At 41.1% G+C, this 20,531-nt stretch overlaps 2 protein-coding genes across 2 annotated transcripts; one reads left to right on the forward strand and one right to left on the reverse strand.

Moving 5' to 3' along the window:
* Positions 1-2,823: 2,823 nt before the first annotated feature.
* Positions 2,824-11,689, reverse strand: peds1 (plasmanylethanolamine desaturase 1). Its single transcript, XM_082518749.1, has 6 exons — positions 11,449-11,689; positions 8,626-8,745; positions 8,441-8,532; positions 8,218-8,362; positions 7,866-8,078; positions 2,824-6,689 (listed from the first exon to the last, which is right to left on the reverse strand). The coding sequence occupies exons 1-6, from the start codon at positions 11,582-11,584 to the stop codon at positions 6,568-6,570; spliced, it is 828 nt and encodes a 275-aa protein (XP_082374875.1). The 5' UTR covers positions 11,585-11,689; the 3' UTR covers positions 2,824-6,567.
* A 5,276-nt stretch (positions 11,690-16,965) lies between these two features.
* Positions 16,966-18,521, forward strand: cebpb (CCAAT enhancer binding protein beta). Its single transcript, XM_082519517.1, has one exon. It carries the CDS (start codon positions 17,145-17,147, stop codon positions 18,021-18,023), a length of 879 nt encoding a protein of 292 aa, XP_082375643.1. The 5' UTR covers positions 16,966-17,144; the 3' UTR covers positions 18,024-18,521.
* Positions 18,522-20,531: the final 2,010 nt, after the last annotated feature.

Genomic DNA, 20,531 nt, shown 5'->3' on the forward strand with positions numbered 1-20,531 from the left:
GGGTTAACTGATGATTCTAAATTGTCCATAGGTGTGAGTGTGAATGGTGTCTGTCTCTCTGTGTTAGCTCTGCGATACACTGGCGACCTGTCCAGGGTGTACCCTGTCATCAATTAACCCAGCCCTACTAACTGACATGACAGCATCACACAGTTGCTGTAGGTTTGTTGGGTGCACATTGTGAGATTACTATACTATCTTATGCCACCTTTTACTTCTAATCAAAGAATTGTTGAATCATTATACGGCTATAGGCCACATTATTCCTTGGATTAAAGATTGTGAAATCATTACACCGTTTTATGATGCATTATACTGCTGAGTTATAAGAAATGCTGTTTGTGTCGAATCATGGCCTTCCTTTTCTGATTACAAAGAGAACAGAATATATTGTAGAGGTTTTCTGCCCCATCTCATCAGGAGGAGCTAAAACAGGAAGCCAAGGCCGTCACTTAGGTGCTGTAAGAGAGAAAGATGGTAAATGGCCTGTATTTGTATAGCGCTTTACTTAGTCCCTAAGGACCCCAAAGCGCTTTACAGAACATTCAGTCATTCACACACACTGGTGATGGCAAGCCACATTGTAGCCACAGCTGCCTTGGGTCGCACTAACAGAGGCGTGAATGTGAATGCTTAGTGCGGAGGGGGGCCGGAGCTATAAGAATGTGAGAAATGGTCAGACACTTCTGGCGGACACCCTCCTGTCCGGATGTTTGTAATGCTCAAAGTGTGTATGGAATAAAGAGAATTGTTTTGATGAGATTGTTGAGATTGTGTTGTTCTTCCTTCAGCCCAAAGATCAAAGAACTGGGATATCCAATGATATCCATGATATCCCACCACAACCCAAAGGTTCTCTCTGTGAGATCTGGTGTCTGTGGAAGCCATTTGAGAACAGTGAGCTCACTGTCATGTTCAAGAAACCAGTTTCAGATATTGTGAGCTTTGTGCTTTATCTTGCTGGAAAACCGACATCAGATGATGGATACAATGTGGTCATGAAGGGAAGGACATGGTCAGCAACGATAATGAGGCAGACTGTGGCATTTTAAAGATGCTCATTTGGCTCTAAAGGGTCCAAAGGGTACCAAGAAAATATCCGTCACACCATTAGATAAACATCACAAGCCTGAAGTGTTGAGACAAGGCAGAATGGATCCATGCTTTCATGCTTGAAAGCTGTTTCTACCAAATTCTGACACGTGACAGCAGAAAATCAAGACACTAGATCAGGCAAATTCTTTTTCCATTCTTCTGTTTTCCAATTTTGGTGAGCCCGTGTGAATTGTAGTCACAGTTTCCTGATCTTAACAGACAGTAGTGGCACCTGGGTTATTTTCTGTTGTGCGTTGGTTGTATAAAACGATTGTTTGACTTAGTTTCCTACCAGCTCAAACCAGTCTGGCCACTCTCCTCTAACCTCTGAGATAACAGGGCATTTTCACACAGAAAATTGCAGCTCTGCAAAGATATTCTCTCTTTTTCAGATCGTTCTCCGTGACCTCTTGAGATGGTTGTGCAGGAAAACCCCAGCAGATCAGCAGTTTCTGAAATACTCAGCCCGTCAGGCATCAACATTTAAATCACCTTTCTTTTCCATTCTGGTGCTTGGTTTGAACTTCAGCAGGCCGTTTTGACCATGTCTACACACTTAAATAGATTTGTCTTTGTACCATGTGATTGGTTAACATTTGCATTAACAAGCAGCAGAACAGGTGTGCCTAATGAAATGACTGCTGAATGCTTTTGTTATTGTAGAATCGCCTCAATATGGTGTAGTCGAACTGAGTGCAGAATAATTTGTCTGTTCTGCTTGAACAGGATTAATTGAATAAGTGAATTTAAAGTGTTTGTTTTGCTTGGAATAAACAGAAGCCTGGAATGTAACATGACAGCTGCGTCTGTGAGAAGTGCATCGATTAGCAGTAAATGTGTCGAGGGCCAGGCTCCAGGTACAGACAGGGTCATTAATTATTAATACGCTTTTCATTGTGGATGTTTTAACCACTGACGCAAGTACCTGTAGCAGCGGCAGAAGACCATCAGATGCTGCCGATTATTGTACCTTTTTTGCAAAAAGTTATGGTGAGAAAGTCTTTACTTAGGCAAATATAAACACAATCAAGCAGTTGATTTAACCCTTTAATGCTAAGTGTATCATGTTTGATATGTGAGTTTTTGCAAGTTTTAGAGACTTTATTGGTGTGATTTTTTCCCCATGTAAAAAATAAATAAATTGCACTATACATTTTGAAAGAATGCATTGCAAAAAGATTTGCTAATATAACTCAAATTAAAACTGTATATACAAATTAGCTTTTTAAAATTTCATCACAAGGTTAAAAAATAGAATTATTATGTATGAGAAGGTGGTGTTCTGTGTACTTGTGCACGTGGGCGATCGTGGCTCAAGAGTTGGCAGTTTGTCTTGTAATCGGAAGGTTGCTGGTTCGAGCCCCGGCTCCGACAGTCTCGGTCGTTGTGTCCTTGGGCAAGACACTTCACCTGTTGCCTAATGGTGGTGGTCAGAGGGCCCGGTGGCGCCAGTGTCCGGCAGCCTCGCCTCTGTCAGTGCGCCCCAGGGTGGCTGTGGCTACAATGTAGCTTGCCATCACCAGTGTGTGAATGTGTGTGTGAATGGGTGGATGACTGAATGTGTAAAGCGCTTTGGGGTCCTTAGGGACTAGTAAAGCGCTATACAAATACAGGCCATTTACCCTGTGAAATCGTCACAAGTTCCTAAAACAGATTAAATAATACACTTTTTTCCCAGCCTTAAACTAAATAAAAATAATAATGATAACAGAAAGAAAAACACAGAAATATGTTTATTAGTTTATTTATAAATACAGTATATTATTTACACTGTAAGTCCTCCAACTGGAAGACAACAAAAAGGCATCAAGGCATTAATCTGATATCTAAAACTCCATCCCCACCACCGGTGTACATAACCAACAACAACAACATCCACATGGACCTTACCTCAGAAGAAGCAAGAGTCAAATCATGAGCAATTTAAAGTCAGTCAATGAACTCTTTTCCCACATTGTTGGCAAGAGGATAAGGCGATTCAATAAAGTCCGAGGACCATTACAGGAGAGATTCCGACTGCCCATCTCACTTACTAACATCTTCATTTGCTCTCACTAAATTTTTCAGGTGCGAAAAAAAAAAATACTTAATTGACCACATACTGTCGCAAAACACCATTCAAATCCACTGCTGAAAGTTCACTGTCTCTAAGCGGAAAATCCAAATACAGCTCGATCACAAATTCTACCTCAATAACAAGTGGCCAAGTTAACTGTACTGATTTATGGTAACAATAGATCCCAGAAAGCATCTACGATAATGTGACTACTCTGGATTTTAAAAAAAATCTGATGTATATGACTTTTACTTCTGAAATAATGGCCTTAACTTCACAAAAAAAGGAATTTGTTTTTCACAATTACTTTAATTCATCTAACCACAATCCTGAGATCATCTGGAGAGTAAGAAGAAAGCTTATGCATGTTAGAGCCACACTCACAACCATGTTATTCACCATGAAAGCCGTACACACCAACAGATGTCCAGTCTTTCTCCAAGAAAAGATTATTATGGTTTGGGTTCCTTCTGAGCTCATCATACATATTTAAAATAAAGTTGTCAGTTTCCAAATGAATGACAGCATGTCATATCTATCATTTCCACCCTCTATCCTTATTTTTTTCTATTCTGCTGATTTATAAAAGCACAAAGCATCCTTTAAACTGCCATTACCTTTATAAGATCACAAAAAGCAACTTGCTGAAGCACTGAAACATCCAGCAAAGCCAACGCCAAGATTCCCACTTGGAAAGTTGTCTGCAAAGGCTCTAACGCGTTCACTCACCGCAGTGTAACAGTGCACAAACATTTTGCCTAATACTGACCAAGAAGAACTACAGGAGTAGAACTCAAGCGGGCCTTAAACTTTAATGCAGTCACACCATCCATCTACCAGCAAAATGACACTACCAAGCGCACACAGAACTGCTTCTCACAATACTCTACAAGCACGATGCAGTCTGCAGTGTACTCCTGCTGCTGACCTATGGTAAATAATCCTATATAATCAAGTATGAAGGATTCTAAAAGTGGAATATCACGTAACATAAAGCAGAACTTTGGCTGCAAACGTAACTGTAATGATCATTAATCTGTCTACTTTAAGCTTAACAAGTAAGCCTTTAACCCAGTCAACCTAAGAAGGTTACCTTCTCCCATTTCCGCCTGAAAAACTTTGCCAGGATTTCCTTGGAATGAAGATAACACTTTGGTGGTTCAGACATGGGACCATTTGGTCAAAGTTTGGGGTCATTTCTTAAAAGCAGTACGATTAGTTTCCTCTGGAGCGAGCGCAATCCTCCCCATTCATGACTGCTTTTGCACAAACTCAAAGGAAAGCTGGTGACCCAGTGCATTGCTTGCACAAGCCGACATGCTATATGCATGCATGCATTCTTTCGTCTGTGTGACATCTTAATTAGAAAAAAGAAAAATTGTCATGCAATTTCTTAAGTAGCTAAATTTTTAAACTCCTGTTCTTCTGATTTAGCAAATATGTGTAAACTATAGAAAAAGAAAGGCATTTGAACCTAATCAGATGAGTTAAGACATATAATTAAGGGCCTCTTATTACAATGCATAGTTAATTGCTGTACAATACATTTACAAATCAATGACTGAAACATTAAAACTTTCAACCAATTAATCTCATCTAGACGTTTTAAAGGAAACTCCAAGATCGTCACCCTTCAGTGAAGCCCTTGAAACAATCACCGAGCCTGCTCGTCAGTTACCGAGAAGGTACACGGTGGCAACGTTGGTCAGCGGGAATGTTATGCTCTGAACCTGACAGTCTCCTTCCACGATACAAGCAATAGCGAGAAGCACGGAGTGAAAACGGTATCACATAAAGCTGACACGTAACACTGGAGTGTCTGCGTCTCACCATGCGAGATACAAACCCCAGAATGACAGAACAATGCAACATCACAACAAAAAGAGCTGCAGCTGAACCAAAAACAAACAGAAGTACTGCATATGCGGCGTGTAAGGCAGCTTGACAAAAAACTGCATGTGCCTCTTTCCTGAAAACTGGTTTGTTTGCATGGAGGGCACATGATCGTCTGATTTTAGGGCCAGACTAACCCAGCAGATACAACAACCGAATTTATTTCTATTTGCCCCAAATTTATAATGACCTAACATCAGTGATGACTGCAGTTTTGTAAATTTTTACAAGCCTTTCAAATCAAATGGTTTTGCTTGAAAATGACTTTTTCAATGGTTGGATCACATGCAAAGATCCACAAATGAAATTGAAAATACCACTATGATCCGACAGGAGCAGTTAGCTTTTCTTTTGATTTTTTTTAGGGGAGGGTTTCTTTTCCTTTAGCATCTCGTGGTAACATCTCCTCTTTGTTAGGAAAGTATAAAAGATGGACGCAGCTCCTAGGACATGAAGCCAACATGGAAGTGCTTTAAATATACGTTCTTTTTAATGGCCTCCAAGAAATGCTTTTATGGATCTGATCATATTAGATAAAATATTAAATACATTTTGCTCATTCTAAGTTTCAGAAAGGATAATAATCCATTAGCTGACCATTTGTGATTGACAAGTCGTCAACCAACAAGTCTGCAGTTCACTGACTTCTGGGTGACCTCACTGTGGCTACGTCCATCTTTTACACCGTCTATGTTTCTCAGTATTTTTGGAGTCATTTTTGGGGGGGTTGACACGCCCCAGATTAAACAATTAAATATGGCTGTGTTTTAGAAACTGTTTATATTAATCATCCTTGAACGCATCTTTACCTCGCTTTTAAAGAGTGTCAAAAGTGGGCTGAGCTGAACCCAAATGTGCAAGTATACAATAAATGTAACAGTAATATTTATCAATTTGATCTTTAGATATCAAAATTGGTAAAGCTTCCAAAAAGTCCTACATCACTGCAGCCTGACTACGCACCGTGACCTAAATAAAATTCAAGCCTAAAATCACTTGCACATCAAGTAGATCCTTGATAAAGTGGAGATGCAGAAACAGATCCACAGAAAATAAAGCTGAGCTAAATATAATGTGATTCATCATCACTTCAAATTAACAGCTGTGGCTCTGGAGAAGCAAAGAGTTTAACCTTTCAAGTATTTTTTTTGTTGAGTTTGATTTTTTTTTTTTTTATGTGGAGAAAATATTTGATTTCCTTAGAAAGTGATTTCAAATGTATATGATCGCTCTTCCTTAGCAAAACCCCTAAAAAGTGATGGGCTGTGTTAAATATATAAAGTTTCAAGGATATATTGCATTTATTTTTAAATATTATCTGTGTGAGAGTGATGAAAAATTCCACCAACAAAGCCCTCCTTTTGAAAAAAAGAAAAACAATGTGCAATAGTTAAAGCTATGGCATCAGAAAGTGTTAGATTGTAAGTCCATAGGAAGAAAAACTAAGTGTGGGGGGAAAAAAGGGATGAGAAGCCTGGACGGACCCAGTGTTGTCTGAGGTAGGGTGCAGTTAGCCCGCTGTGTTACTTGACTTTCTGAGCCCATTTCAGATCGTCCGACCTCGGCTTCTCTCCTGTCACACCCTGGATGAGATCCTCCAAGTATCTCCAGAAACCCAGCTTCTCCAAAGGGTAGTTCAGCCAACCTGGAGAATTAAAAAACAAACATTAACTCTCAAATCATCTTTAATTACATCCCTTATTCTGTCTGTCTTTCTTAAGTCAGACCCACTCACTCAGTGCATAACACTGAGCGAAGCACTCTTAATGAAGATGTAGGGTCAAAACCCATCTTTCAACAGAAATAAACACACAATGGAAAACTATAAAACCTGCCCTAACCTTCTTTCTTTGAAACATATTCTTATTTTTTTTAACTCTGATAAGCTCTGGAAATCTGTAATAATATAACCCTTTCCACTAACTAACCATATCCGATATTTCTACTACTGAGAATCCCTCAGCTACTCTGTGACTTTGCTTTTGCGATCAACCGCCAATGTCTCCGGGCTGCACGTGCAGCCGGATATCCTATACCTGCATCAAAACTTCCTGTTAATGACCGGGCTCTGGGTAACCAGTGGTTTCTAAATTGAATTTAGGTCAATAAGTTCCTTTTTTGTTCTCCACTCAGACAGTTTATAAACATGTTACTAAAGCTTGCTCAGACTACAGGCGGGCTGCAATCAAAAAAAGCCTCTCTTTTGCCCACAGGTTCCGAAGATACCTTAAATCAGGCATTACAGCAAGGTGAAATAATCACTCACTTTTAAGACCCAAGTGTGGAACAAAAAAAGATTATTAACTTAATTATTAACCCAGCCTGTTTAAATACAGAACTTTAGGACAATTTTTAATTACACACTTAGTATGGGCTTAAATACAGAGTACTGATCTTATTTTGAGCAGTTGGCAGATAAATGTACATGTATTTACACACAATCTAACTGCGCAAGGAGCAGTTTTCATGACAAACACATTGTCAGTAAGTCAGCACAGGTGCAGCTTCATTGTTGGGAGGTTTTGTAAAGCACTACAACCCAAAGTCAGTCATGCAAGCCTGGACATGAAGCACCCTCTTTGCAACCGTTTTCGCCCTGCAACAGCCAGCAACCTTTACCAGCTGGTCAGGGAATACACGTTTCCTTAGCGCACAGCAGTTGCCAAAGGGTCAACAACCAGTCTCTGGGCCTGTATGACTAAGCCCTAATGTAGCAAATCTTCCATGTGAACATGCAAACATAGTAGAAGTGGGTAGACAGAGTTTGGTTGGGTAGTGTGAGAAAAGGTCTGGGTAATCCTGACGAAATAATACTACAAACCCGTAGTGATGCAGAAGTAGGTCTCGTGAGGAGAGACATGATGGATGCGGTGGTGCTTGCGGGGAAGGATGATGTGGCAGTCCTGCAGGAACACAACCCAACGAGGCAGCCCGAAGTATGTGTGAGACCACTTGTGAATCTGGTTGGTAAGAGTCACAAAGATGGCCAGTGCATACAGGTAGCAGTACAGGGGGTAGATATGGTAAATCTCCGCTGCAGGTAAAAGAAGACAAACATGGTAGTTTGTTTGCTGTTGCCTTCCTGCCCTTTTCTTAAAGAAACCGTTTTATTTTTTTTATCAGATTAGAGCATTGTCACGGTGGAGATAATGCTTTGTTGATACGAAACTCACCAGGTGAGAAGGTGAGAAAGTTATAGGCCATGTTTGCTAGAGGGACTATGGTCAGCATGCAGTTGTCACCGTTGGTCTCAATGAAGTCGTGACGGGTGATGGCTGTGGGGTCGATGTGGTGCTCTCTGAATGGACGTATAAAGGCCTGCATATATGTGGCAAATTAAGGAAAATGCTCCCTTTGAAAAATGACTATTTGGAGGTAAATGATGGGAAATCATACCTTTCCAAAGATGGGTAGATCTACCGATCCCCACGTATCAGCCCCCCAGTGAACAAATCCTGATGCAAAGTCTGCAGTGAGGATACCCGCCACTGAAAAGAAGAAAAAAAGAGAAGCTTGTTAAACGAGACAGCAAATAATAACACATAAGAAGACTACATCGTTTTTTAAAATTTAGTACTTACCAATGCCCAGCAGGATGGACCATATATGTCCCTGATGGAAATTGGCAAGGAGGTAAATGAGGTTGAAGGCCATGAGAGAGAAGCAGAGGATGACACTGATCCATTCTTGACATCTTTTGCCTTAAAGAACAAGAAACAGGAGCTTTTTAGTGACAAATTCAATCACTTGTGCAGCATTTTCAGTGCAGATATTCCAGTGATGTTCAAAGGTTAGGAAACGACTCTGCGTGTTTGTCTGATGTGGCAGCATTCCTCTGTTCTTTGACAATAATGAGCAGCAGGGCCTGAAATACCTGTCCACATGTTACAGCACAAAGACTGTAATTTAGTGACCTAGAAACAAAACAGCAAAAAAGCAGCAAACACAGTGTTAAACCACAAGACTAGATCTTAGTAAAAGGAGTGGGTGAATAGGACTTATTCCTTTTAAAAAAAAACTCAGTAGTTTAGTGCTTATCCCACAGATTTTAATATTTGTCAAAGGGGAAATTTTGAGCATGCGTTAACTCATTTTGAACCAACTCACATTTTTGAAGCATTTCAATTTATTCATTAAAAAATATAACACTAGTTTGTTGCATTAACCCTCATTAACGTGTGACCTCATTGTTACTGGCTGTTTTATATTTACATCAGCTTACGCTCCAATAAATCTGTCCCGAACAAATGTATGTTCCATTAAACTGTGGTGCTTATTTTTTTCTGTCATGCCCCACTTGTGAAACCATAACAATTTTACCAAAACATTAAAAACAATTAGAATGATCTGATGATAATTTAGCTCACAAAACATTTGATTAATTCAGCTTTCAGCAGATCTTGTCTGCCGTGGCCCTATCATCCACCAGTCGGATGCACACCCCAGAGACACTATAAGCATGAGATTTAATGCACACAACAAATGAACAGAAATCCACTGGCGAATTCAGCAACACTAAAGATGGTGGTTATCTCACCCCCTCTGCCACCAAAGAGTCACTCAACAGCCGAAGCAGGAAACATGAGCCAGCTGTGTTATTGACCAGACACACAGCTGAACATGGCAGCTTATCTACCCGCTCCATCATAGTCTGTGGTTTTATCACTTTCCTTGCCTAACGTGAATTTGCATTGCTTTTGGTCAGAAATGTTAGTCAGTGATATTGGTGCTCTTTGCTGAGCTGTTAAGAAAGCCCTAACGTTGAGAAACATTCATCAGTTTTGTTCTGCTTAAGTCAAATTTTTGTGGCTCCAGACATGCACTGGGTATTCCAGAACATCATTATGTTTCCAGTAACATATCTCATTCCTGCCAGGTCCCCAAGGCGTTCCCAATGCAGATGACATAGTGAATTCTGGTTCTATCCCGGGATCTCTTCCCAGAGGAACGTACCTAGAAAACCTCCAAGGGAAGGCACCTAGGAAACGATGCCTGACCCACCTCAGCTGGCTCTTTCAGGGGAGCAGCTGCTCTGCTCCCAACTCCCTTCACATGTCTCCTCACCCTCTCTCTAAGGCCTGATTTAGACTTTTGCCTAACCGACATTACCTATGTTAAGTGTTTGCCAGCATTTGTGTTGGTGCATTATGTGTTAATAATGTATCCAGTGCCAGTTGCCAGATACAAATAAAATGATGAGACGTTCTTCCCTCCTGCGGACATCAGCCTTTGTTTTGGTCAGTTTCGTCAAATCTCCTTCCAGGAATTTGCTGACATTTGTGAGTCCGAATACTGATACTATGATTATTATTCCTCATATTCTCTCACTGAAGGTCCAAAACCTGCCATGAAAAAGTATCCTAAAACAAACAGGAGCAATCAACAGCACCCAATAACCATGCATTAGCCTCTACTTTTGGGGCATTTTTTAAGACTTTAAACAGGGTTTTTTTTTGTCCATGTGAACATCTATCCCTGATGTTTGAAAACGTCAAATGAAATCAAGCTCTAGATAAACTAAATCATACAGTAACAAGGTTTTTAATATGCAGGAGAAACCATGCTACCTGCTGTGACTTAACTGTGTAGAAATGTAATGCGCGTGTAATGACAGTAGACTCAAAGAAATGTGGAAAAGCAGAATATTTTTGAAGTTGCACATTTTTCTTAAGGCATTACAAATATCTTCTCTTGAGTGGCAAATGTCTGGGATAAAGGATGTCTTTTCTCTCTGGCCCAGATGACCACTATCACAGGACTTCCTGGGTGTTTTTAATGCAGTGTTTCCAGTTTGGCCCACTTAAGATCAAACGGGGGCTGCATGTGGCCCAGGAACTAAAATAAGTTTCTAATCAGTCACATGCAAAACCTAGTTTCAGTTGCCATTGTGAAAATGCATTTTTATGATGGGCGTGAAACACCACTGAGTGTTTTGACAGGGTGACCGATGGAGCTCTCCAAACAATTCAGAGCATGAGTTTTTGGTTGTGTTTGCAGCCCGTGTGTGCTGACTTGGCAACCAACAACAGCACAGATACGAAAGGTCACAGCAGCTCCGTGACCAGACGAGGTTTCTGAGCCTAAAGCAGAGGCAGTGTATTCTTCTATAACCTCTCTCCCTGATGCTCGAAATGTCAAAGCAGCACAGCCACTCGAAAACAAATTCAGCCACTCTGACATAATTTCCTCTTGTGTCACGACAGCACCGTGGCTGTAATACACCCATACTGCCGACGACTGCTCGGTGTCATTTAAGTGGAGCAGTTAAATACAATCTGCTTCTTTTCGTTTAGTAGTTTTAGCAGTTTGTTTCTTGGTGACTGAATAAAGACCGTCGTTATGTCACACCGCCACTCGGTGAACATGCCCATTAGACGGAGCTGCAGCGGAGAGGATCGACTCACCTGGCGAGTACAAATTAGCCAGTTCTCGGGCACCGGCGTGTTGTGGACCCCATCTGGCCGCTCCCCGGCCCGGTCCCTGTGGCTCAAGGCTCTGTGTTTCCCCTCCACACTCGTTCTCGTTAACCATACTCGCCATTTCTTTCCGCTATGGGCCCGGCCCCTTCAATCTCTCTACTCACCACCAGGAACCAACAGAATCACCAACTTCTCAGCCCACAGACAGCGCAATGTTTTCAGCCAATGAGGTGCAAGCCGTTGAACGCAGCTACCAATCAACAGCCAGTTGGCTGCTTGGTTACTTCACAGGCAGCCAAGTGACCAATAGGGAAGGGGGCTGCGAGGGGCGCGATCGAATTTCCTGACCCCACCCGTGCTGTCTAGAGCCCGCTCTGCTCGTGCCCGCGGTAGTCCAGAATGAGCAGGAAACGCAAATTTAGTGCAGTAAACAGTAACCTTCACTAAGGCCAATAATGTTTTAAGGCGCTGATACAATTTACAGCTATTCCTTAAAAAAAAATCGTACATTTCTTTCTACTTTGGGTAGGTCACCGCACTGTGTGCCACTTTACGGTACGGTATATGACATTTTCATTTCAGCCATGAAGCTTGCAGCCACGGAGACCACAAGAAAAAAGTACTTATTTGTTTTATTTTGTTTTACACACGCTTAAGTTCCTGTGTTAATATAAATACGCTTCTAAATCAAATATTCATTACTAGTAGAGGCTTATTAATGGGTATCGTCAAGGGAGTCTATCTTGTCGTAAATCCTTAACTAACCAATCAGCAACATTGACAGAATGCTAGAATTTTATCTGCAAATTATACTCTCCTGTAAGAAAAAAATGAACTTTTATTTCAATGCGAACGCACTATCGATACCGTTTAGTGAAAACTGAAATTATATGTGGCATTTTCTGTCTTAGAAGTATTTGTAAATGCCTTTACTTCCAGTCACCCTCAACACTATCTTGAGCGCCCTCTCCTGGTGTTCTACGTGAGTTGCAGTCAATATCTGTGCAATGGAATTAACGGGAAGCGGAGTTTTTAGACAACTTTCTTTATGAACAACCACACAGTGAAATAAGGCACTAAGAATATTTATGTACAAAACCAGTGTACAAAAAAAAAGAAACTAGACACTCAAACGGTGCATTAAACTTAAAATAACCAGCCATGTTTATGCATGGTTTAAATTAAAAATTGAATGCAAGTATTTGTGAATAAAAGACATCCCTAATGATACCACAATCCAGATAATTGAATCCAATTTAGGATTGATTGATAATAATTTCAAATTTAATTTAAGTCATTGTTAAATGTGGGCATTGAAGCAGCCTGGACTGCAGCCAGCTTCACACGTTGTTCTAGAAATTAAATGAATAAAAATAGAATCATGAGGTCCACACTTTCAATAACTTTTGTAAACCAGAGTTCACATCCAAATAAAATTTCAGCTTTATGTATTCATTAGTTGGGTAAATCTCATTTAGGAGAGGAAGTGAAACATATTTCTCTGCAACACCTGAGCTTCCTCATGATATAATTCCTTTTTACTGGGTTATGATACATTTTGTCTAATAAAATATTTCTGATAACTTTGTTTGTGCACCTGCTATCACAAAAGTCAATTATTGTCAGTCTGGGAGAAGTCCTAGAGTACACAGTGTCTTCTTTAATCATTGATCTCAGAGGGACCCAGATGGCTCTTGTCAATGTTTTATAACTCTTAGCAGTGCATACTAACTTGAATTTTTTTCAGTACACCTCAGGCTGTAATAGATTACCGTTCTAATCCATAAAATGCACAGATATCGTACCAAGTCTAATGCATCTGGAGTTCCACACAGGTGTGTTGTGTGGACAAAAGGTATGGCTATAGATTCATTTCCAGTAGAGAATGACCTGCTGATAGAAATCTGTGAGTTTAACTGATAAAGAACTGCAAACAAAGTCTGTTTGAGCCCCTTTTCCAAAAATCACACTGGGAATAACGTTCAAAAGTAGTGTCTGTTCAGAATGAAGGTTCTAAACCATCTCAGTTTGAAGTACTATTCGTATTATTAAAAAAAATGGCATTAGCCCCAACATCTTTATAATTTTTAACCATATCACATGTTACATTTATGCCTCCAATGGTGTAGTGGTTAACACGTTTGCTTAGCAAGAAAATTTGGCTGGCTCAATTAAAGCCAGACACAGCCATCCATTTTGGAGTGTGTGTCCATAAGCACATCTGTTGTAATAAATAAATAAATAAGCATTAAAAACCTATGCCAAATCAAACACGTGGTGCTATGTGGAAACGGAGTAGCTGAAAGCTGCTTTTATTGCTTTGCTATGTCCCTCTGCGGCAATCAGTTTAAAATGAATATTTTGAACTGGTTTATATTTCTTATACCAACACAAATATTCCTATTTTCAGTTCCTATCTCATCTGTATAATTCCATAACATTTCACTTCCTTTTAAATGTGTATTACATATTGACTGCAGGGGGGACTCATGCAGAGCCAGTATCTCACATTTATTTATATTCAGCTAGAGACCTGAGGCTTTGGGGAAGTGGTTGATCACATGGAAGGTAAAAGGGAGTTAATGAGTTCATTTTTCAGATAGAGGGTTGTGTCATCTCTCTTTTTTTGACACATCGTGAAATTTTAAACCAAAACCTTCATGACTCAGTTGGTTTTAACAGGTCATAAAAACTTCACACCTATAGAACATTTTATGGATCAGTTAGTGGTTTTAGATCCACAGAATAAGATAAATTCAACTGGGGTTCCTCAAGGGTCTGTCCTCAGTCCTTTATTCCTTAACCTTTACATGGTTCTGCTTGTTACTATCATAAGGAATCATAATATATCCTGCCATTCCTACACAGATGATGTACATTTGTACTCAGCATTTTCCTCTGATGATCTTACCTGCACTGATGACATTAACTGCTGGATGCCTCCAAACCTTTTAGAACAGAAACAAAACAGAAACTTTGTTGTTGATCCAAAAAGTCAGAGACAGAAAAATGTGGTCATATTTGTCATCCCTTTCTCTGAAATACAGCGTGAAAAACAGCAATGTTACCATTTTGGACAGTGTTCTCAGTTTTGATGATCATGTTGATATTCTATTATCACATCATGCACTGTAGATCTATGTGTTTGTTTTTTTGTCTTGTATGTTAGGCACTCTGACAAATCTGACCTTTTGTCATCTGTTTTTTCATCACGTTTAAGCCTTCACTGCAACTATGTGTAATCACAGACATCAACTTGGCAACCATTATCAACAAAAGTGTTAAGCTGCTAAATCCTTCAGGTATTCCTTTGTTGACCCCAAATCTTGAGCAAGTGCCACATCACTGCTGAAAACAGGAACAGGTGTTACAGTGATATCTGTCACCTGTGATGCTTCAGCTGCGTATAAAGTTGCCAGTATATGCTCAGGTAAGGTGTCTTAACGGTTCATTGGTTATTTAAAAAATAACGTGACACATTATAAGATTTAAAACAACATGTGGCAGGTAATCCCTCTGATCCCCAAAGAGGAAAAATTAAAACCTAGAGATGGTTGTTTGGGAAATCCCAGTAGATCAGTAGTTTCTGAAATATTCAGACCAGCCACATTCAAAGTCATTTTAAAACACCTTTCTTCCACATTCTGATGCTCAGTTTGGACTTCAACAGGTCATCTCGACCATGTCTACATGCATAAATGCACTGACTGATTAGATGTGTGCGTTAACGAGCGGTTGAACAGGTGTACCTAATAAAGCGGTCAGTGAGTGTGTATTCTGCTACAAATAGGTCAGTGTATGCACAAACAGTCTCTGGGGGCCAAAAGCTCATACTTCAGACAGTTCTTCTTACTCTTGATGACGTCAGTGCCAGGGGAAATCCTTATATGGTCTTCGCAGTGGGCGCAACAACCTCACCCCTGATATTCAAATATTTACCAGGAACAGCCAATCAGAAGAAAGTTGGATTAAGTCGAGCGAGAAGGAAGCTAAACAGCTTGTTTCAGACAGTGGGCGAAGGGAGGCTTCTCTAGTAGCAGTCCAAACATGAAAATACAAAGCTGGGAATTAGTATAACAGGTTCCCTTTAATCAGAAAAACAGACACAAGTGAGATTTGTACGGCAAATGCGCCCAGTTTCCGCCATGTGATTGGCAGATTAAATATTTGTCCTAGCTGTAGAAGAAGTGTACCTAATAATGTGGGGAAACGGTGATAGAAGGTTTTGAAAAAGAGGCACCAAAAGTGTTTCACAAATTAGTAACAGCTCAGCTGTGGGTGTGTGTAAGAGTCTGTCCCTTTACATAAATCTCATTTTAGTAAACTTGAAACAAGCGGATAGTTCTTTTAAATGTAAAAAAGAGAAAATGTGTATACGTTATTATTCAGTGATTTAACAGCTCAGGTCTACTTGAAATCAGATTGGATGTTGGCCAGGAACTCAAAACCTCGGTTTTGAGTCAGTTATAATGACTCTTGTCACCAGCAGGTGGCAGTAAGACTTAATCCATAACTATGTCTCTTAACTTCGCCGCTTAACTTCGCTGTTCACGCTGCATCTCGGGTTTCTTACAAGTCGCCCCCACCACACACACCCACCACCACCACCATCTCCGGTTCTCCATCAAAGGACCTTTTTTGGGAATTCTTTCCTTATCGGAATTGCATGTCTAAGAAAACAGATAGTGCTGACTGTAAATCCAATTCAGAGGCCACGTGTGACTGGTAACACTGGGATGTTGGGCTTTATTCTAGATTGTATGTTCTGGGAGAATTGTTATCTTTGCGCAGTGAGCCTGGGTTCAGACGTGGAGCCACTGGACTGTCATAGGTAGACATAGACCAGATTCACTAAATTTCTCATTACACCCACCTTGACCCTGATACAGTGCTGGAAGAGATGTATCATCTTATAGGGGTCTACCACAGAACAGCATACTGGTTTAATCTAGTCAGCTCAAAGGAAACAGCTGTCAGGGGCTGCGCTCATGAGTATCGTTGTTATGAGACGATTACGCACGAAGTTAGAAAATGGTAAACATGCCGAGTGGAATTTTTCCATTATTGTCGAGTTGATGAGATCTGACTGTAGAGGGCGTGATGGGACCCGATGTCAGAACTGGTTTAAAATAATTACTAACATATGGTTTTGTTTTCGTTATTGCGCTCTTGGTTAAGTACTCACCGTTGTGCGATAATATTTTCACTTTTATTTTGCTTTTTAAGTTAAGTTTCGTTTTTTTTTTAAATCATACAAATGATTGCATTTCCTATCTTGACACTCCTGTTGTAGCCAAGTGCTACAATACCACCAAACAAACAGGGAAGGGGGAGAAAGACAGAAAAAACCGCTTAAGTGCTTAAACTTGCTTTTTATTGTGTTCAAGCGCAGTTCAGTGTGCCAAAGATCCTCGAAGAACAGCACAGGTTGTCCACTTGCCTTGCGCGTCACATACCTGAGCTCCGCCCCTCGCAAGAAAAAATAAAACCCCTCGAGACAGGAAGAACCTGTCAATTCCTCTCACTCCCAGAGCACAAGTTCTTCAAAGTAGTTTACTGCATGTTGTCACGGGGGCTATAGACTCACCACATTCAGACGCATCTCACAGCTCAACCCAAAACACACAGGGCGTCTCACCTCAGCCCTCCATGCTTCTGCAATCCGGCGGGTGTTAAGATCCATGGAAGTGGCCGGCTTCTACGAGGAGGGCAGCTTTGCTATCCACAGTAGAGACAGCGTTATCAGCCCCATCGGCGGCGGCTCATATTGGAGGCTCGGTGACTCGATGACGGAGCTGGGCATTGAAGAGCGGGAGAGAGCGATAGACTTCAGTGTTTACCTGGACTCAGCTTTGCACTACCCGCAGCTGGCGGCGCAGACGCAGCAGCAGCAGGGGGACGTTTTCACAGATTTCTTGGCAGAGAACAAGAGAAGAGTTGCAGCTTTGCAGAACTACAAGAACTACTCGCTACTGAACGAGCTGGAGACGAGCCAGTGCGACAACCTGAGGGACCCCAGGGAGCCCTACGCGCTAGGTTACCCGGAGCTGCAGGAAACCCGCGTGGATAGCGTGCTGAGCCCTGAACTCGGGAGCCGCTACAGACCTGCTGCTGCTGTTGCCGCCGACAGAGAAGACAGTCAGGAAGACGCAAAGATGGAGAACGGCTCGTCTGCTTTTGACATGAGGTCCTACATTCATTACCAGTCCACTAGTGGCAGTCTCGGAAACATCTCCACTGCGTCCTCGACTTGTTCCAGCCCGCCCGGCACACCTGCTCCGTCAGGTAAAAGCAGGTCACCATCGCACAGCGGCAAAATGTCAAGCGGGAAGGCAAAGAAACGTCTGGACAAGGACAGTGAAGAGTACAGGGTGAGGCGGGAGAGGAACAACCTCGCCGTGAGGAAGAGCAGGGACAAAGCCAAAATGCGCAACTTGGAGACTCAACACAAAGTGCTGGAACTGGCCGCTGAGAACGATCGTTTACAAAAGCGAGTGGAGCAGCTGTCCAGAGAGCTGGCCACCCTGCGCAACCTGCTCTCTGCCACCGGACAGTGTTAAAACACACACACACACATTCACACACCGGAGACTCTGCACGGATCTCCGTGCTGTTGTCTGATCATCGGTGGACTTTAAAGGGAATCCACTGTGCTGAAAACGGTACGCTTCACAGGTGAAGACGGCGACCACCAGTTTACAAGGACACTTTGAATGGGACTGAAGGAGTGGGTGCATGTATTGCGCAATCATTCACGACTCTTCACATGTCACCTTAGCTTTATTCTCAGATGTGATTTTTGTTTTCTTTTTGTGTGTGTGTATGCAGTATTTCTGTGCAGGTTTTACGTACATGCGAGTGAATTTCTACATTTTTTGTGTGTATTTGGAGCAGTGGTTGTCAAGGGAAGAGTTGTGCTGCAGTGAAATGATGCAACTCTTTGTAATAGTATTGGCAATGAATGAAATAAGTCTAATTATTTAATATTGAAAGGTGAAATGCTTTAATTGTACTTGATATTTTATTGAATTAAACAGATTTATACTTTGTTTAAACAATTTCACTTGTAAATCTTCTTTCTTTGTCCCTTTGAGGCAGGTGAAGGCTCAGACAGACAGAAAGGGGCGTTTGCTTGTCTAATGCTTACACTCATCATAGACTGACTGTGTAATACCACATATTTCTCTTACAACATATTGCAGATAAGAAACTGGCTCAGCGACAAAGCATATTCCTAATCTTTTAATTGAGGCCTGCGTACTGAAATACACCCCAAAAGAAACATGGAGCAGGAATTTGACGTTTCTTCTTGGAGATGGAGGACATAAAAAAAAGAGAAACATTACATTATATGTACAGTATTTGCTCATGTGGTGTATTCATGAAGCAGAAAATGGCACCCAGCGGTTTGATGAGAAGGTAAATAGAGAAAAATTGACAAATAAAATAGAAAGATGATTTTTCTTCCTGAAAATTAAGAAAAAAAAAAGCTCTTTGAGTAAATCTGAAAGCTGTAGTGCTTCTGTTTACTTAATGATTGGCAGAAAAGTTCTCATATCCTGAAATACATCCAGGCAATTTATGATGAAACGATACTGCTGAGGGCAGCAAAAAGCATAAAAAAAGACCAGGTCACACTGCACGCAGCACAGAAATGTTGGCTTTATCTTTAGCACACTGCTCTGTCAATAGTCTGCAGGGTCCACTGCCCCAGAGAGGGGTTCAAGGTTGCATGGAAATTAATCAGCAACTAACCTCCTCGCACAACCTGAGGTCACGCTTCAACAGCCAAGATCTGGCTGGCAGCGAGCGCAAACCTTATTTTAACCCTCAAGTCAGGAAAAAGGAAAAATGTAGAAGTTTTTTTTAAAAAATGGAAGTAGGTTAGCTACAACAGACACAATAAGTTGACAAATGGTCTGCAGTGGAATTTACCAAGCCCTGACAAGGCAGTTCACTGTGTGCACAATATGAAACATATCTGTCACAAGCAAGCAAATCCCAGACTGAGCAGATAAAGAAAAGGGAGCACGGTGGGATTTTAAAGGATATCTATGACAATTCAGGGTGGAGAATGTTTTTCAACCCTTTCCTCAAACAGCGAAAAAAAAGTGCCTCTGTTAGGTTTTCTCTTTTTTAAGAAGTGACACATGTACTACACTGACAGTGAAGAGAAAAACGAGGGGAAAAGCTCACTTTATCTTCTCTTAATGAAGCATAAAAACTATGTGATGCTGTTTGTGTGCAGTGAGAGATGACATTTAGGATATTTCAACACACTCCATGATGAACAGTTTAGCTTTTAACTGTTGTGCAATATCCTCCCTTTCCAGCACATCACCCCACGAAGAATGCTACACCCACATTTAAATAAGACATTGTTGTACTCTATGTTCACGACAATGGCTTTAAGTGGTTGTGGTTTGGCTTTAATCCCCAAGGCCAATCAGAGAAACAAAGCAATGTTTCAGAGAAGCTCTCCATTGTTTGTCAGCAGGGCTCTTTGCTCCCGTTGCTCTCGTTCTCTCTGCAAGCGCTGGCACAGACTCCTTCAAACATTCTCAGCATACTTTCTTCGATGACCCCTTCGTTTTCTACTGGAGCCCCACTCAGTCTTTCCCTGCTTCTGGCTCACATGCTGACAGGCAAGAGGGAAATTCCCACACAGGATGACCTCTGTGCTTCAGTGTTTAGCCCGGCCCCCCATGTTCGCATTTTACCGTCAATGGGCAGTGTCTGACCGTAAACTCCTCATTGCATCACAGCTCCTCCAATTGGTCTCCTATAATCCAATACAAACACACAGGACACAATCACATTACACACACACACACACACACACACACACACACACACACACACACACACACACACACACACACACACACCTGTTATCCCACTGCTCACTTTGTACTAGTTGTTGTGAAATTGAAGAATTTTTCTTATATGTGAGTCATTCTTATATGTTAGCAGTTATTTGTTCCTCAGAACAATTTGTTATAATGTTGTAACAGATTGTGCTTTTCCTTAAATAAACTTGAAGAACTCTTAAAATTTAATTTATCTTT

This window comes from Aulonocara stuartgranti, assembly GCF_965226115.1.
Source record: "Aulonocara stuartgranti genome assembly, chromosome: 20".
NCBI lineage: Eukaryota > Metazoa > Chordata > Actinopteri > Cichliformes > Cichlidae > Aulonocara > Aulonocara stuartgranti.

What these genes read in the sequence shown, in the direction of transcription:
- peds1 (XM_082518749.1), bottom strand. Translation starts at nt 11,584, where the DNA reads ATGGCGAGTATGGTTAACGAGAACGAGTGTGGAGGGGAAACACAGAGC. An exon ending in GTCCATCCTGCTGGGCATTG is followed by an intron (nt 8,533 to 8,625) that starts GTAAGTACTAAA and finishes TCTTCTTTTCAG; the next exon opens with TGGCGGGTATCCTCACTGCA. An exon ending in ATCTACCCATCTTTGGAAAG is followed by an intron (nt 8,363 to 8,440) that starts GTATGATTTCCC and finishes ACATATATGCAG; the next exon opens with GCCTTTATACGTCCATTCAG.
- cebpb (XM_082519517.1), top strand. Translation starts at nt 17,145, where the DNA reads ATGGAAGTGGCCGGCTTCTACGAGGAGGGCAGCTTTGCTATCCACAGT.